Genomic DNA, 18,023 nt, shown 5'->3' on the forward strand with positions numbered 1-18,023 from the left:
TGGACGAGAGAACATGCTAATCCATTTCTGGCGGGGACCACGACCACAGTGAAGCTTCCTGGGTTCCTGGGAGGGTGTGGACAAGTTGCTCCTACAGCTACAATTAGATAAATAAGGGTAGGTGAACATGCAGGCCGGGAATCCATTGGTGGCTATGATCTATGATACCAGAGCCTTTATTATGTTGGTAACATTGGTTATTTATATCTGAGGGCAATGAGGCCTCCTGTGTGCTCTGGTTCTCTTTCAGTGATCCAGAACAATAGCCAGCCTTTTCAAGATACCACAGAAACCCACGCCTCTCTCACACTGCAGTTCTGCTTTACGTGAGTGCGGCCCTCTTTCCAGATGCTTTGCACACTTGGAAGATCGTATCAGTCAGACCTGGGAGTCAAACATGACTTTCATGACTCCTGAATCTGGTGTGGTAAAATACTCCATGGACCCATTCTCTTGGCGGAAATGCTCAGGCTTGAAAAATAGTGCTCCTGTCCTTGAAAACCATAAGGGAGGCTCAGTAACAGGGGGTAGGAAGGGACCTCGTTTTCAAAGTACAGGATTCAGGAAGTGTTAAGGACATTCACCCCTGATCTGAAATGGAGAAATTCCCTGCACAGGTTTCAAGTCTAAAAGTGTGAATTGCGTGCCTCTTCCTATAAAAAGGAGAAAGAAAGTCCATAACCAGCACCCTCTGAGGCCCCAGCAGCAGAAGCACTTACCTCTTCACCATTCTGGCCCAGCTCTACCCTGGGGGGGAACAGAGAGAGGGAGCAGGGCGGTTTCCTTCTTGTTGGCTTACTGGCTGGTGTCTAGAGGGAGGGCGACAGACAGACACACAGAGAGAAAAAGAGAGAGAGCTAATCAGGCAACAGGGAGGAAGAGGAAGGAAGTAGAAACTGGTTTTAGGAATGTTTAGGGATGTCTGGTGGAGAAAAGAATGAAGGGAGGGATTGCATGTCTTTGCGACTGCCCATTAACTTTATAAATTCATTCTAGTGAACTGTCTACCAATTTTGACTTTCAGGCTCTCTAGTCCTTTTCAGACTCTCCCAGTCCTTTCCTGCTGGAGCATCCTCTTTTACTTGTGATTCACTGGCCTGCCTGAAGCAACATCTCACAATGACACCCACACCCAGCTTCTAAGCACGGTCAGCACCTTTGATTGATGCTATCTCCTTCACCCTTTATGACATTCTTATCGTGTCTGAAATTATGCACCGATTTTTCAGATGGGAGAATAAAAACGCAAAACAACGCACCTAAAAAAGCATGACAATTACACTCTCGTTTGTCCCAAGGGGCCATGATAAACCTTCCCACACACTGGGGTTCCCTTCCCTCATTTCACTTCTAAGGAGCTCCTCACACTGTAGGACTCAAGAAAATCTAGCCCAAATCTCTCCAATGCTGCAAAACCCCATTTGACACTGACCTCTCCAGCAGGATTCTAGAATCCACTGGTCACCAGATCCCTTTCCTTCCTGATCCCTGGCTTCCTATCTGAAGGTGCTTCCGTTTCCGTCCTCTCTTTCTTCCCAATTCTCCTTCTGGAATCCACCCTTGTTCCGGATTCCTAAGCTTCCTAAGCTCCGGGGAGGAGCCTGGTGTGGGGACTTCTTTATTCTGAAGCAGTCCAGGCCTGGCACAGCTGTGCAAGATCTAAGTCTCTATCAGTGGACGACTGGGGTGGACAAGCCCCGGGTTCAGACCCCCCGTCTCTAACAGCAGGGCTTTCAGCTCTCAGCCCTCCTGGCCACAGGGTAAGCCTCACTCTGGTGGGGAACGGTCCTGCCCAGGCCCAGCAGCATGGCGACATTCCTCACATTCAGAGAGACCCCTCTCTGGCTTCTCTTCCTAATTTGGTAATTACCAAGCCTCCTCCCTCCCTCTCCTCTGGGCCTGACCCAGACTTCCCCTTCCTCCAGCCCCATCCCAGGAGAGGGGCTCTGAAGCCTCCTGGCTCACCTTTGCAGCGGCCGCCTGCTCCCTGAATCGCCCGGCCAGCTGGGCCACCGAGGGGGGCGCTGAGTCGTCCACACTGGCGTTGGTCTCTGCCGGCCTTTCCTGGCAAACCAAAGGGAAGCCAAAGTGAACCAGCAAATATGCACTTGGCACTGCTGAGCATCAGCACCGGGTGCCACACAAGGTGCTTGCTATGTGGCCACAAGCAGGGATGCTGCCACAGTGAGGTCTTTGCACAGCGTTTTGCAATTGGCTCCTGCATTCAAAGATGTAAAAAACCCGTTCAGTCAACTGCATTTAGTGAAAGTTTATAGTGTCCTTGGCCCTGGGTGTGGCTCTGGGGATCTGGAAAGGAATAAAACTTGGTGTTGCCCTGGGGGTGGAGGTTAGGGCACCCAGGGATCTGGGAGGCAGGACAAGGCCGGGTTCCTCGTCCCACGGAGACCCAGCCCAGAGAGGGCTCTATCAGGGACAGCATCTTCCCGCTGTCACATGAGTCTTCGAAAACTGTAGGCTGGCAAAATGCACTGGAGAGAGAGGCCTGTAAGTGTATCTAATGGGACGAGAAAACGTCTTTGATTGAACTTTTATTTATTTATTTATTTTGGCTGCATCGGGTCTTCGTTGCTGCACACGGGCTTTCTCTAGTTGTGGCGAGCGGGGGCTACTCTTTGTTGCGGTGTGCGGGCTTCTCTTGTTGCAGAGCACGGGCTCTAGGGCACGCGGGCTCCGTAGTTGTTGCTCTAGAGCGCAGGCTAAGTAGTTGTGGCGCACGGGCTTAGTTGCTCCGGGGCACGTGGGATCTTCCCAGACCAGGGCTCGAACCCGTGTCCCCTGCATTGGCAGGTGGATTCTTAACCACTGTGCCACCAGGGAAGCACCTTGATTGAACTTTTGACAAGTATTTTTGTGTCTTGTTTCCCCTACTTAATTGAGTGCCTTGGGCATAGAAATGTTCAGAAAATATTCAAATAACATGAGAGTCAAGTAGCACGGCGATGAGAACCAGACTATCTGGATTCGACCGCTGAGTCGCTCCATCTCCCTAGCTCAGTGACCTTGGGCAAATGATTTTACCTTTCTGTACCTTGACAGGGATAACAGTAGCACATCACTCACAAGGTTGTTCTGTGGATTAAATGACTGACTATACATCTAAAGCGTGAGGACAAGGCCTAGGACATAAGAGCTATAGAAGGGTTATTATTACTACGGGCAACGGGGTCCTTCCTTCCAAGAACACTGCAGTGACTTCAGTTCTAGGGATTTGCATATTGCATTACTGTTCTCTCCAGTGTCCTCATTGAGAGAGACTCACCCCTTTTACTGTCCTGTTCGTTTTTGCTGTGAGCTTTCTGCAAACTGGTGACCAGCTGGTTACCATGCCCCTGGTCTACCCCCAATGCAACCATTGGTTTCCTGTGGCCTTCCCTCCCCCAAGGTGCCTCTAGGCCCCCTGAAGAGGCCAAGATGCACCATGGCCACTGTTCACTCCCATGTGCCATTTGTCACCAAGACTCATACGGTGAGTCAGTAAGCACTGGAAACGGCCCCCTCACTTCTGCCTTGTTACAGGCGGCCTAGGGAACCATGTTAATGTTTTTTAAATGTCCAGTCTCAGAGACATTCAGCTTTGGTTTTTGGTGACCATGACGATGGCATTTCGTACACAGACTGCAAACTCCCTCTGCCCACGTCTAGCCTGAAACTGGGAGGACCTGGGTAGCAGTTTGCTCGAGAAAGTCCATTTCTGTCTTTCCACGGGGCTCATGGCCTACAAAGACCAAGCATGCTCCGCTCCAGTTGCAAGCTTGCATCCCTGTACACCCCCCCCACACACTCTCTCTCTCTCTCACACACACACACTCTCTCTTTCTCTCTCTCACACACACACACACTCTCTCTCTCTCACACACACACACACTCTCTCTCTCTCTCTCTCTCTCACACACACACACACACACACACTCACATACACTTCCTAGGCCCTCCTTTTTGCGCTAGAAGTGTCTCCAAGCTTTCTTACTTGGGTGCTCCCTCCAAAGGAAACGTCGCTGGTCACACCGTGATGCTGCCCCTGGAGCACGGGAGGCGCACACGGCCGCCCCCCACCGCCTCGGGTGAAGTTACGTGGGGGCCAAGCTTTGTGAAGAGGGCTTTGCTTAGAGATAGGAAAGAATTGCATTGGCCACGGACCTTCGGATCTGCGAACAGGCTGCTCTGGAGGAAAAGAAAGGTCCCTCTTCACTGTTTCCTGCTGTAAGTCAAGTTTATTCTCATTCCAGCCTAAACATCAGATGCTGATTTCACATAAAGATGGAAAAGGATGCACCTCTCTTCAAGATGCCAGAGTCCCCGACAGCGCTGGCGCGAGCGGGGAACCCAATGCCCGCTCTGACTAGTGCCCTACATGTGTCACGCAGGGCGTGGTCAGAGGCGAACATCTTGTCCTTGTGATTAATTAATTGAGCTGCTCTTGGCAAACATGCTGGGCCCATCAGTCTGTCCATCTGTCTAACTTCCCACCCCCATAACAGCTCAGTCTTTCTGTCCGTTGCTATATACTGCTCGTGTCCTGCTGACGGTGCACTTTACCCTCGGCCCCTAAGGCGCCAATCACTGGCGGTGCAGGAAGATACATTCCAGATAAAAATAGAGCCGTACAGGAATCAGAAACTCCTCCCTAACTTCCCTGTCTCAAAACCAGGCTTGGCGAGGGGCAAGAGAACGGTAAGCCTTCTGGAAGCATTTAGGGCTTAAAAGCTGGGTTGAAGGAAAGATTATAATACGTCTGAATTTGTTTTCCTGGAGCCCAGTGAATGGGTTTTCTTTAGAATGTCTATGGGCTCCAGAGCTTGCTGAAGCCTGGCAAATCCACTCACTACCAGCACCTCTCCAGATGCTTCTCATCCTATGTTGTAGAAGAATGACTGATTGTTGCCTCCTCTCAGTTGGGCACATCGAAGCCCAGAGAGGGCAAGTAGCTTAGCCAGAGTCACACAGGAGAAGCCAGACAGAATAATCTGTGAAACACTTGACTCCCATCGCCTGATAATCCAGCAGTGGACATCAGTTAAGTAGCCTAATTTGTGAAGGTGCTTTGAAAACTGTAACACGATATATAAATAGTGAAACTATTATAAGCTGCTGGGTTACGCAGGTACAGCAGAAGCAGCATGGCTTTGGGCGTGGACAGGCACCGTGGCTCAGCCTGTTTGAGGCTTTGCCTGGATTTCTGCCTTGCAAGTCTAGCAGGTACCACTAGTGACCTCCTCCAGTGGTTCAACATCACATCGCCTTGGCCCCAGGCAGGTGAGAGTCTCCTTCCAGCTCGCCTGCAGGTGTTCTCTCTCTGTCTCAGCCCTGAGGCTGGTTTGGGAAGGTCTTTCTCCCACCTTGATTGTTCTTAGATCTGAGAATGACTTCAATGTCCCTGCCTAGTCCCCAGATTTCCTGGGAACTCACCTCCCACCCCAGCCTCTCTGGGACTTAGAGTTCTTTCTCTGTTCCAAAGATGTCCATTAAGTGTTGAACATAGAGCCGGGAACACAGAAAGTCCTCCTCGAAGGGTGCTTTCTTTCCCTTCCCCCCATCCAACCCAGTTGTGATGTCAGGGCCTGGGCACCTGCTCCGAGTCACTGATACCCTAAGCTCACCCCTCTCTCGCCTGCATCCACATTCCAGGTCTTGGTCAGTTTTGACCTCAGCTGGTCCTTTCTTCTTGGGGCCAGTTTCCGCATCTTAAATCTGTTTTCTGAACTCATCCCCCTTGGCGTCCTGCTTTAGTTGACCCTCGTCTTTACAGATTGCAGTCCCCCTGACCCCATTCCATCTTCCTGGGCCCAGATCTTGCTTACCAAGCCCTCACTGCCACCGTTCCAGCCTGGCTCTGCCAGCAAGCTTGGAAACCACTCCTGTGGTTCCTGTGAGTGCCGAGGCCAGAAGAAAATCACCTCTGGTGTTTATTTTCTGTTTCTATGGGACTTTCTTCTGAGAACTGAGGAACCCCTGTGTCTGGACAGCATGGAACTTCCCCCTCACTGTTGCCATGCTGAGTAAATACAATTTGGGTACCGCTGACCATCCACATAGTGGAACCTTTGTGTACAGGCCTAAATCGGGCTCTACGTACCTCCCTGGCTCTGCCCCTGTTTCTTCATCCCCCTCCTTGGTCCACGGTCTAAGTATCTACCAGTCTCAGGGCCACGGGTTAGGGAAACAAGGCACCAGGGGAGGCTTCCTCATCTATAGCTTGGGGGAGAAGCAGTGAGAGGGCTCTGCCTGGGGGCTGAGGAACCCCTGCTCTTAGCTAAAAGGAAGATTATCTCGCTCACCAGAAACAGGCCAGACAAGCCAGAGCCTCAAAGTATAAGGTACGCTTGCTTCTTTGCTCTTCTAGAACTGTAGTGGATTTTTTTTTTTTTTTTTTTTTGCGGTACGCGGGCCTCTCACTGTTGTGGCCTCTCCCGCTGCGGAACACAGGCTCCGGACACGCAGGCTCAGCGGCCATGGCTCACGGGCCCAGCCGCTCCGCGGCATGTGGGATCCTCCCGGACCGGGGCATGAACCCGCGTCCCCTGCATCGGCAGGCGGACTCTCAACCACTGTGCCACCAGGGAAGCCCCTAGAACTGTAGTGGATTTTAAGACCACTTACCCCCTTCCAATATAACCATACTTAAACCATCATTTGAAAAGGAACAACAGACAGCCTCTTTGGGATGCCACAATGATTCCAGGGTCTTCCTTTACACTTACCTTACCCTTAACTCTTCAATTCACCCCAATGTTTAACCATTACCACCCGGGGACGATGGAAAGGACAATGGACTAGGAACCAGGTTGGCCCGTTTGACTTACCTACCTACTTAGAGCAGCTGCTATCAGGGAGGCACTGTCCTTACAGCACTTGATACATTTTCTAGCACTCTCACAATACCTCTTCTCGAACAGAAAATGGCCCAGAGTTGCTAACTCACTCTTCAAGTTAGTAAGTACAGCACCAGCGTTATCTGAAGATCTCTTTCCACAGGGACATGCTATATTAACTCTAGACTTTCACTGCAAGAGTCATCTTAGTCAGTCCCTCATCAGTAAACATTATTGTCCTAGGCCCTGCGGTAAAGCAGTGAACAAGACAGAGTTCTTGCCCTTAAGGAGTTGCTACTCCAGCAAGGGTAGCAAAGAGTAAACAGAGAGGCAGATAAGTAAGATAACGTGTTAAATGCCATGAAAAAGAGGAAATAGGGCACTTTATCTATGGGGGTATGGGCAGACATCTCTGAGTCATGTGAGTTGAATTCCAGCTGGGGAAAAGATGGGAAGAAAACTGTTCTGAGCAGAAAGCACAGAGAGGAACAAAGGCTGAGGGACAGAGAAAAAGAGAGGTGTGGCAGGGACCTGTTGCAACCAGGAGACAGGAGGAGAGACAAAGGATGAGAGGCAGTCTGGGGCCCACTGCGTGAGGCCCCGAGGACCATGGGAACCTTTCTCTTTAGGTTTTTAATTTTATTTCAGAAAGTGAAATGAACAACACTCGTTCTGGAAGGGGAAAATCAGCAGTTTGTATTTTATTCATTTGGAGGGTTTCGAGGAGGGACGTGACCTGAGTTACACATCAAAAGGCTGTCTGTGGAGGATGGATGAGAGTGGAAGCAGAGGGGACCAGGAGGAAGGTTCTGGCAGTGCTCCAGCTGAGCAGCGATGGTGGAGCGGACCAGGCTTGTAGCAGCAGATGGTGAGAGGGGGTGGATCTGGACGTAGGACAGCTTAGGAATTAGGACGTAGGACGTAGGAATTACTGATGCACTGAAGTAAATACTTCCCTTACTGTGGGAAGTAAGGGAAATCAGGCAATCAAGGATGACTCCCAGATGTTTGACGTGGACAACAGGATGCATGGGGGTATTTTTTCCTGGGTCAGGGAAGGCTTGTTGGAGAGAGAGATGTGGGTGAGGGTATATGGGGAGTGAACAGCTCTTTCTTTCTCGGTCATGAAAGCTTAAAATGTCTATTAGACATCCACGTTGAGACGCAGTGGAGGGAGTTGAATATATACCCAAGTCTTGAGTTCAAGGGAGGTGTCCAGGCTGGAAACAAAACCTTGAGAGTCACTAGATAGAGATAGTATTTGAAGTCACAGGACAGTATAAAACCAGGAAATATAGAACAGGGAAGGGGAGAGGTCCAAAGACTGAACTCCTTATATTAGCTGTGTCTCCTTATTAGCACTGAGCTGCCTTTCACTCACAAAGGAGGGGACCTTTCCTGTTACCCCAGTGGGAGCCTTACAGACATTTTGGTGCAGATTGCCGACAGGATGGGTCAAGGCCAGAAGAGTTCTTTGGCTTAGATGATAGAGGATAAAACCCTGGAATGTCAGGGGAAGGAAGAACCTCGTGTCCTCCATCTATGCTGTTGGGTCATGTAGTCCTCGCCTCTTGAGCATCTGTAGACACTGCAGGATGCACTGGGATAACAGCGATTGGGGGAGTGGTGGTGGTGGCGTGGAGAGGAGGTGAAAAAGAAGAACGACAACTAGACAAGGCAGAAGAGAAACAGGTACACGTGAGCGCTGATCGACTATTTCACATAAGACCAAAAGAGTCCCAAATATCCCCTACCCACCCACTTGTCGGCTTTAAGAATCTGAAAATGGCAGGTCCTTGGCCTCTGATTCTCTCCCAGGGAAAAACCCAGGTAGGATGCTCTGCTAACACAAAGGATCCACAGGCCATGCCCCGGGTAGAGTGTCCCTCCGTGGGACCTCCAATGCTTCCCACTTCCTCCCAGGACGTGGTGCTGCAGCCCAGTGGCCTGGACAGGGTCCAGCAGTCCTCAGTCACTGGACACCGGCCTGACCGCTTCAGTAGTTTTAGAAGCAGGGTAGCCCACAGCCTCAGATGCTTGGCTGGCCAGCCAGGTGGGGTCAGCGGGGTTAGTGTCCAGGTACATTCCCAGGTAACAGCAGGGACAACAGAGAAATGGGAGGGAGATGTTCATTCTGAATGTCATGATAGTGTAGGACCTTATCAATGAAATCTCAGCGATAACGTATGTGAAATTTCTCTGGGAGACCTGTGAACTGTTGTATAAGCGTAAGGATAAAAATTTGAGTCTGATGGGGTTGCGGATGCACGGGGACCACGTGACAGGAGTGGAAAGAACAGCTAATTCAGAATCAGGTCTGGGTTTCAGTCTTGGCTCTGACGTATAATTGGGGTGGACCTTTCTGAGCCTCAGGATTCTCGTTGGTAAATGAGATTATTAACATCCATCAGCCTTTGCCCCAACCCAAATCGCAACATGTCCCCTGTAGTCTGGAGGCTGCACCACCCTTCTCCCATGGACAGCAGGAGGTAGCCAATATCCCCAGAGTCCCCACAAGATTCAGAATCAGGCCTGTCTGTGCCGGGCATAGTGCACAGATGATGGGGTTATGGTGCTGTATTTGGGGCAGGAGAGCACAGAGCTCAGGCTTCGAGCCAGACTGCCTGGGTTCAAAGCCAGGCTCTGCATATACTCGTTCTGTGGCCTTGGACAAGTTGCCTAACTTGTTTGTGCCTCAGTTTCTATTTGTAAAATGGGGAGAATACACCAAGGGATGCCCAGCGTCTCATCTAGTCTACCCTTGCCCTTCCATTCTCTCTGGGGCACAGGTCTCCCAGAGGCAGCCCCAGCTGGCTAGGCTGTGCTCCCTGCTGCTTCCTGCCACGCTTAGTCCAGGAGTGGGCCGTCACGGGTCAGCCATTGGTGGGCTACACTTAACAGGCACTTAACAGACATTCCATTCCTGAGCTCTCAAACCAGCCCAGAGAAACTGATGTGCATACTAACTAGCAATCAAAAAAATAATAGGGCTTCCCTGGTGGCGCAGTGGTTGGGAGTCCGCCTGCCGATGCAGGGGACACGGGTTCGTGCCCCGGTCCGGGAAGATCCCACATGCCGCAGAGCGGCTGGGCCCATGAGCCATGGCCGCTGAGCCTGCGCGTCTGGAGCCTGTGCTCCGCAATGGGAGAGGCCGTGATGGTGAGAGGCCCGCGTACTGCAAAAAACCAATAATAATAATAATAATAAAGCTAAGTTTAATTTTATGGTTTTTAGGGTCATGACCCTTCCTCCTTCTCCTCTACCCTTCCATCTCTCTTCCTCCTTCTTCGTCTGATTATGGTTATTGCTATTATTTTATATGCTCTCCTGCCACCTAATTCAGGGAACTCTCAGAGGCTTGCCAGTAAGGACGCTGGCTAAGTCCTGAGCATGGACTTGGAGCCCTTTCTCGTGCCACCTTGGTCAAGTCACATGAGCTAGTGAAGCCTCAGCTTCCTCATCGGTACAATGGGAACAGCACCTGCCTCGCCTTCCTCCTGGGATAGCTGTGAGGCTCTAAGGACACAGTGAATGACAGCACACTGGAGGAGAGGTACACAGAGGTGGGTAGGATGGATACTGTCTGCACCCCTGAGTTTATGGCCTACAGGGGCAATTAAGCAAGTATTTAAAGTATGATGGGTCAGCCAGTGTGGAAGGCAGAATGATAGCCCCCAAAGATGTCCACATCCGAATCCTGGAACCTGTAGATATGTTAGGTTACATGGCAAGGGTACAGGTGGAATTAAGGTTGCTAATCGGTTGACCTTAAAATAGGGAGATTATGCTGGATTATCCAAGTGGGCCCCATGCAATCCAACAGTTTCTTAAAAGTGGGAGAGGATGGCAAAGGAGTCAGCGTCAGAGTGACGGGATGTGAGAAAGACTTGACCCACTATCGCTGGCTTTGAAGATGGAGAAAGAGGCAGAATGCAGGCAGCCTCTAGAAGCTGGAAAAGGCAAGGAAGCGGTCTCTCCCCCTGAGCCTCTAGAAGAAAGGCAGCCCTGCTAACACCTTGGTTTTAGTCGCAGTGAGATCTGTTTTGAACTTCTGACCTCCGGAACTGTAAGATAATAAATTTATGTTATTTCAGCTGCAAAGTTTGTGGTCCTTTGTTGCACTGGCCATAGGAAACTAAAGCAGTCAGCAAGTACTGCTGAGCACCCACTAAGGGCTCTGAGCTCTGGGGATGTAGCGCTAAAGCAGAGAGAGTCCCCACTCTCACTGGAGCTCAAGTTTCAGAGGACAGACAGGCTGTGAACAAATAAACAAGTGCACCTGTAATACGTGATTACTGCTAGGTGCCGTGTCAAAGGAGGCCTCCCCGAGGAGAAGCAGAGGGAGGTGACATTGAGTTCAGGATGCTGTGACTGGAGAAGGACAGGGCGAAAAGCACAGCAGGGGCACCCAACCTGGCCAGAGGCATCCAGGAGGGCTTCCAGGAGGAACCACCAACCTGGCCAAGCTTGAAGGGTGGGCAGAGTTGGTCACTCTCCCGCTGAGGGAGCTAGCTGCATGTGAAGGTTGCAAGGCCAGGGGCATCCCAGGGAACTACTAGAAGTCCCTAAGTCTGGTACAGGGCGTGCGGTATGAGGGGCAAGATGAGGCTGCAGAGGAAACAGAGGCCAGAGCAGGCAGGGCCCTCTAAGCTGGGACCCTGTTCTTAGGGCCATGCAAAGTCATTGGAGGGATTTTAGCAAAAGAGTAAAACCACTGGATTTATTTTGATGGTCCCTTTGGCGGCAGTGGGGGTGGGGAGACCAGTTCAGAGGCCACTGCTGTTGTCATGAAAGGTAAAAAAATGAGCAAATTGACAACCGACTGCCTCCTATGGAGTCTTAACCACTGGACTGCCAGGGCAGTCCCTTCTACTGCCTCCTACGGAGGGTGGATCCTGGCCCCCAAAAGTCCTTTCACTGAGCGGAGCCTCCTGTTGGGTCCGGATCTGCCAAGGGAGCTGGGAAGAAGACTGTAGAGGACAACAGGAGGGGATGGGGCAGCTGAGACCCTGAGGAGTGGACAGGGTCAGCCACTTGTGGGGGAAATGGCCACTATGAAAGAAACCCCTGATGATGGGGTGACCAAAAGGGTTTTGATGAACAGGAATCTCTGGTCACTGATTTACAATTGTTAGCTGTGTCGTATCATTATGGTCGCTTCCTGCAATCTGCAAACCTTCAGTGGAAGTTCTACTGAAAGCAGCAGCTTTTTATTTGTGGGTGCTTTTGAAAGGGGTACTGTGAGAATCAAAAGTGTCTATGGCCCACCATTGGTAAAGGAATGCCTTCAGCAAGAAGAGGTTATTGATTCAACCATTCAGTAGATATTAATGAGCCCTACACATGCCAGGTATCCACAGGGTGTTTAGGTCTACTAGGCTTATAGGAGAATGGAGAACAAGGATTCAGTAGAGGCAGGAAACTGGGACCAAGGGTGACCATGAGCAGATAAGTCCATCTGGGAATTAGTAACTATCTTAAGGATGGCTTAGACATAGGGTTGGAGCCAACACTCTGTAGATCTCTGGAGTCTGTGAGTCTGCAACAAGAGAAGCCACCGCACGTGAGAAGCCCGAGCACCGCGACGAAGAGCAGCCCCTGCTCGCCACAACTGGAGAAAGCCCGCGCAGCAACGAAGACCCAACGCAGCCATAAATAAATAAAGAAACTTAGGAGAAGGATTGACTGGAAGTGGTGACTGACCAGGTAGGTGCAGGGAGGGGCCAAGACACTGCCCAGGTTTCTGGCTCTGTCTGCTGGGTGGACAGGGGTGGCATCCACAGAGATGGCAAGCCCCGGGGAGAGCATGGCTGGGAAGATAGAGGCAAGAGGTGGCAAGAGGAGGGAAAGATAGATGCCCAGAAGGGGTGAGTGAACAGAGCAGAGGGTCCAGGACAGACCCTTGAAAGACCTGCTTGGGATTTCTGGAGTCAGATGAAGCTGGGTTTGAAACTTGGCTCCTGTTACAAGGTGATGGCCGAGTCTGAAGATAGGCAGGGTGAGTGGAGGCTGGGAAGGAGATGGAGACGGTGCTGGAATGAGGAGGCAGAAGCAGCGACCTCGCGATCCAGGCGGTGCACGCACAGCCATCTTCCTCTTCTCCCTCCTCCCACCAGTGGACATGCAGGGGGGCAGGATCAAATTCAACCCTGATTCAGTCCCAAATTCAGTCTGGCAGCCTCAGAGCAGTTAGTTGTTTTTTTTTTCTTCTTTTTGTTCTTTTTAGGGGAAAGGGGAAGAGTGTGGAAGAAATGCTTCTGCATAGTTAGCATAGGTGATGCAGAAGGATTCACTCACCTAGGCCAACAAGTGAATCTACAATCTGTTGGCTCTTCAGGGAGAGTCCAAGGACTCCTGTCACGTGCTCTCTTGTGCTGGTTAGTCCTGTAATAAACCTGATTTCACCGCGAGCCCCTCTGACTCCTGGGGTTTGCTGCAGCCAGAGGTCCCCCCCCCTCGAGAATATCCTTCCCTGGGGGCCATTTCTACTTCCCAAGCAGGAGTGATAACGAGTGTGTCCTGAGGTCTGGGACATTTGCCCTTCATGCCACAGCAGAAAGCCCAGGCATACCTTCTAAGATTAGAACAAGTCGCCCAAGGACCAGGGCCTGCCTCCCAGTCAGCTGCAGCCTCTCCTGTTACAGCGGCTGCTCTTCACTCCCTCCCCTCCTCCCTTGCAGTCTGGAGCTGGACTCTTAGCAGGAAGCCCCTTGGGATGCTCTGTGGGTTGGGTCACCCTGTCAGGGTGTGGTGCTGGGTCCTCTGCTCCTTTTTCTTTTACCATATCTTGGATTCATTCATTCATTCATTCTTCCTGTACTCCAGGCCCTGCACGAGGATATAGCTACGAACAGGATGATACAGACTCTTTTCATAATGTAAGTTATAGTCTAGTGAGGGTAACTGTTCAACAACCGTCATTATTTTTACCCCAGTTTACTGTTTATTCGGGCGATAAATGTTGCAGAGGGAAAGGACTAGGAAAGCAAGTGACAGGGGGACCCGACCCAAAGATGTGCCGTTTAAACTGAGGTGTGAAAGATTAAGTAGAAGGGTTGCAAGCAAAGTGTGTGTGGTAGGGAAGGGAGCGGGGGTAGCCAAGGGCCTTCCAAGTAGAGTTACACAAAGGCCTGGAAGTGAGAAGAGCAGGAGGGGTTTGAGGAAAGAAAAGAAGGCCAATGAATGTGGCCGGGAACTCAGGGAGCTTATCAAATACCCAGGGTTTTGCAAGCTTCTTTCTTTCCACTGTAAGCACCATCCCCTAACCCATTACCATATTAAGTGCTCAAATGCTGGTAAATGAATGAATGAATAAATGAATGATGCCTCAGTAAACCAACACCAATGGGCTGACATTGTGAGGGCTTGATAAACATAGATCAGAGCCTTGAAGTAAAAATGGAAACAAAGTGTCAGCCAGGGTTGGCTCTAGGCATACCAGGCTTGAATAGTTAGTCCAAGGTCACTGGAATATAACTAGAGGGCAAAGAAGGAGACCTTCTCTGACGAATCCAATACCTAACAGTCTGAGCCTCCGGACTCTACTTGGAGCTAAGAAATGCATTATAATTTCATATTCCCATCCCTGGGTATATCTGTTTTCTCTAGTTTTAATAACCCAATCTATCCTAAAACATGACCTATCTAAAAAATACTTTAAATGTGTCTATTTCTTTATCTAGAATGGTTGAATCTTTCTGTTAGGTGCTGACTTTCAGACACATTTCATCAAGGAGGCACTGAGGCACAGGGAGGCATGGGTTCCCTATCAGGGTAGAATGGTGTGGAATGGTGTCTGCTCAGGATCTGAAATCCACATCTCTGGTCTGTTTCTGCAGCTGTTCTCAGACACCAAGGCTGTCCTTCCCTACCTTGCTTCCCCCGACGCTCCAGGCAGGAGTCCATAATCTCCAGTATATCAAAGAGGCCCCATGCAAAGCACAGGACAGGCTCTACCTGCCTTAGAAGCTGACTCACTGGGATGGGGCCAAAAGGCTCCTGAAGCAGTTATACTAATTATCTTTCCCATCTCCTCTTGCCACACCCTCCAAAGGAGAGAGAAGAAAAGAAAACCACCGAGCTGAGTTAAGTTGCTTCACTTGAAAGGTCTACTGGGCTTTATAGAACAAAACAGCTGACTGGGAAGGGTGGGGCGGAGGGTTGACGGTCAGCCTGCAGAGGCTTGTAGACGGCCTGATCTCTCTCTTCCACCTGTCCTTCCCTCTGGCTGCTCCCTTTGGGCCTGGGGCTGATTCACAGTGGGAGTGTCTCCTCCAGGCTCTGACTGGGAGCACTCTAGGGTCAAGAGTCCCACAGGAGTCCAGACCTGATGAGCTGCTCAAGTGCCCTCTGTGCCCAGCATCATCCCCCTACCGGGTGATTCTATCTACACTTACTACCATTGCTCAAATGGCTCTCTTTAGAAACTGGTTTTGAATTAGTAATAGCAGCCTTTTGTCATGTATTTTCTCAACAATAATAAAGCAGCTAATTTACTGTAAGTTTATTGTGCTGGGTACTATGTTAAGGTTATCTTTTCCAGTCCTCACAACATCTCTGTGACATGGGTTTCATAATCACTTCCATTTTATTCATAAGAAAACTGATACTCAGAGAGCTCAAGTAAGTGGTCCAGGATTGCACAGCTACTAATGGTAGGTCTAGAATCCACTCTCAGATGGTCTACGAAGGCCTGTGTTCCGAACCCCAATGCTACATGCCTCCAGGAGCCAAAGCATTTGAGAGTTCACATTTTGGGGTTAAAAAGTGCTCATCAAATTCCATAATAATAAAACAAACAACCCAATAAAAAAAAAGGCAAAGTATCTGAACAGACACTTCACCAAAGAAGATATATGAATGGCTAATCAGCACATTAGTCAATAAACACAAATTAAGACTGCAAAGAGACATCACTACACACCCACAAGAACGGCTAAAATAGAATAAACCGACAATACCAAACGCTGGTGAGCCTGCAGAGCAACAGGAACGCTCATCATGGTTAGAGGAAATGCTAAATGGCATAGGCGCTTGGAAAAATACTTTGGTAGCTTCTCATCAAGTTAAACATAAACACCAACCAAATGATGACCAAACAATCCCACTCAGGTATTTGCCCAAAAGAAATTAAAACGTGTCTACATAAAGACTTGTATGCAAATTTTAGAGCAGCTTTATTATTACTAGCCCATATCTAGAAACGCAAATGTCCATCAACTGGTGAGTGGATAAACAAACATACTATGTTACACGCAAATCACAGAATACCACTCAGCAATGAAGAGGAACAAACTAGTGATATGCACATGGTACGGAGGAATCTCAAACGCATTACGCCAAGCGAAAGAAGTCAGACCTGAAAGAACTACCAGTATGATTCCATATACATAACATTCTTAAAAAGGCAAAGCTATGATGATGGAAAGCGACTAACTGATTGCCTGGGACCAGGCGTAGGGGCAGAGGACTGACTACAAAAGGTATAAGGGAACTTTTGAGGTGAAAGAAATGTTCTATATCTTGATTGTGATCTATATCTTGTGATGGTGGTGGTTACATAACTATATACAGCTGTCAATACTCATCAAATTGTAGTTTAAAAATAGGTGAATTTTATTGTGTGTAAATTTTATGTCGTAAATGTGATAAAATTTTTTTTAATTAAAAAAATGTGCTCACCATAGTTTAGAAAAGAAAAGGTTGAGGCACACTCCCTCTGCATGAGGTCTTCGTTCATTTGCCCTGGGAGTAGGGGAGTCGGCTTAGTCCCAGGATGCCAGCCCCATGGGCCCCACCGTGTTGGCTGTTGGCAAGAAGGTGCTGTGGCTGCAGGAGGCTGGCAGCCTCTGGCAGCTGCTAGGAACAGGCCACACCCAGCCATTCCTGTCCAACCCAGGGCAGCCACCAGCACTCAGGAAGCAAGAATGGTGATGAGAGCACAGAATTTGGCGCTTGACAAGTTCAGGTTTGAATCTCATTCTCTAATTTATGGGTTGTGCCATCACAGGCAATTGACTGAACTACTCAGAGTCTCATCTGTAAAATGTGGCTAATACACCCCCGACGGGGTCGTGAAGATGCTAAGAGATAGTGTTTGATAGGACAGTTTGGATCCAAATCCAAATCCTGCCTCTTACTCGATGTGTGATCTTAGGCAAGACTTAACTTCCCTGAGCCTCAGTTTCCCCACTTGTAAAATAAGGCTCATAATAGCAATTGTCTCATATGATTGTTATAAAGCCCAAATGAGATAATTAATGCCTGGTACATAATAAGCTTTGCCTCCCATTTTAGCTATCGTTGTCACCTAAGAGACTGGTCACCACTCAGTAGGTATTAGTTGGAATGTGGGCTCCTTTGCATGCCTTATAGGGATATCAGGCTGTTGCCCGTTGGCCCTGAAGAGTTGCAGGGGGACAGTAGGGGTCTGCTGCCGCCAAGTCATTTCCATTCCCATCCTGTAGAACAAGTCTGCAGACCAGGTGGGTTGGCATTGCATCTTCATGTCAGAGGAACTTACAAATGGGAATTTTCTGAATCACGCAAAAGGGCAGACTGGCTAATTGGAGTGAGATTCTGGACTCCAGCCACGAGTAGCCTCACTCATAGCAGGGCCGTTCATGTGCTGGGTTTCAGTTGGATGTTTCGGGGAGGTGGGGTGGAGTAATGGGGGCATGACGAGCCATCAAAGGGAAGCCTGCCTCTGGCTTCTTCTGTAGGAGGGGAGAGTCCTGCCTTTCACCCAGGGCCCTGCACCATGAAAGACCATAAAAGGAAAGCCCCATGGCCAGAGTTTGAGGGTGGTGCCGGCTCCTGTAGGGCCAAGCCTAATCAGGCTAGTTTATCAAGTGGAAGCAGGGGCCCTCAGGGGCTACGGTGGGTGAATGGACACAGTAGCTCTCCAGGGAACATGCTTGGGTCCAAATGATGCAGGGAGTGGGAATAAGAGGTTATGCCTCTGGGCAGACATGCTTTGTCCTGCACAGTCAGAAGGGAAGATCCCCATGAGTTATTTCAAGAGCTGAGTACCTTGGGGGTGGGGAAGGCCACTGACCCAGCAGTCAGGAGAGCTGTGTGAACTCTGCACCCCTCTCTGCCCTTCCGTCTCCTCACCCGTAAAATGAAGGGCTTGTCAAGGATGCTTTCCAAGGCCCTTTCCGCTGGCTAACTCCTTTTTTTACTTTAACATCA

The 18,023-nt window shown here is 49.8% G+C and overlaps 1 protein-coding gene across 4 annotated transcripts in view; it reads right to left on the reverse strand.

Moving 5' to 3' along the window:
* Positions 1-18,023, reverse strand: part of RCSD1 (RCSD domain containing 1) — a 70,928-nt gene that overhangs the window by 21,826 nt on the left and 31,079 nt on the right. For 2 of the 4 annotated variants that reach the window (XM_022560187.2, XM_022560188.3), the window contains 2 exons: positions 1,966-2,064; positions 720-809 (listed from right to left, as the gene is read on the reverse strand). In XM_022560187.2, coding sequence (XP_022415895.1) covers positions 720-809; positions 1,966-2,064 — 189 coding nt within the window. The remainder of the gene's footprint in view (positions 1-719; positions 810-1,965; positions 2,065-18,023) is intronic. The other 2 variants (XM_022560189.2, XM_089911590.1) reach the window with 1 other exon arrangement.

This window comes from Delphinapterus leucas, chromosome 1 (assembly GCF_059928025.1).
Source record: "Delphinapterus leucas isolate spDelLeu-1000000601 "Yukka" chromosome 1, BTC_Dleu_Yukka2, whole genome shotgun sequence".
Lineage (NCBI taxonomy): Eukaryota > Metazoa > Chordata > Mammalia > Artiodactyla > Monodontidae > Delphinapterus > Delphinapterus leucas.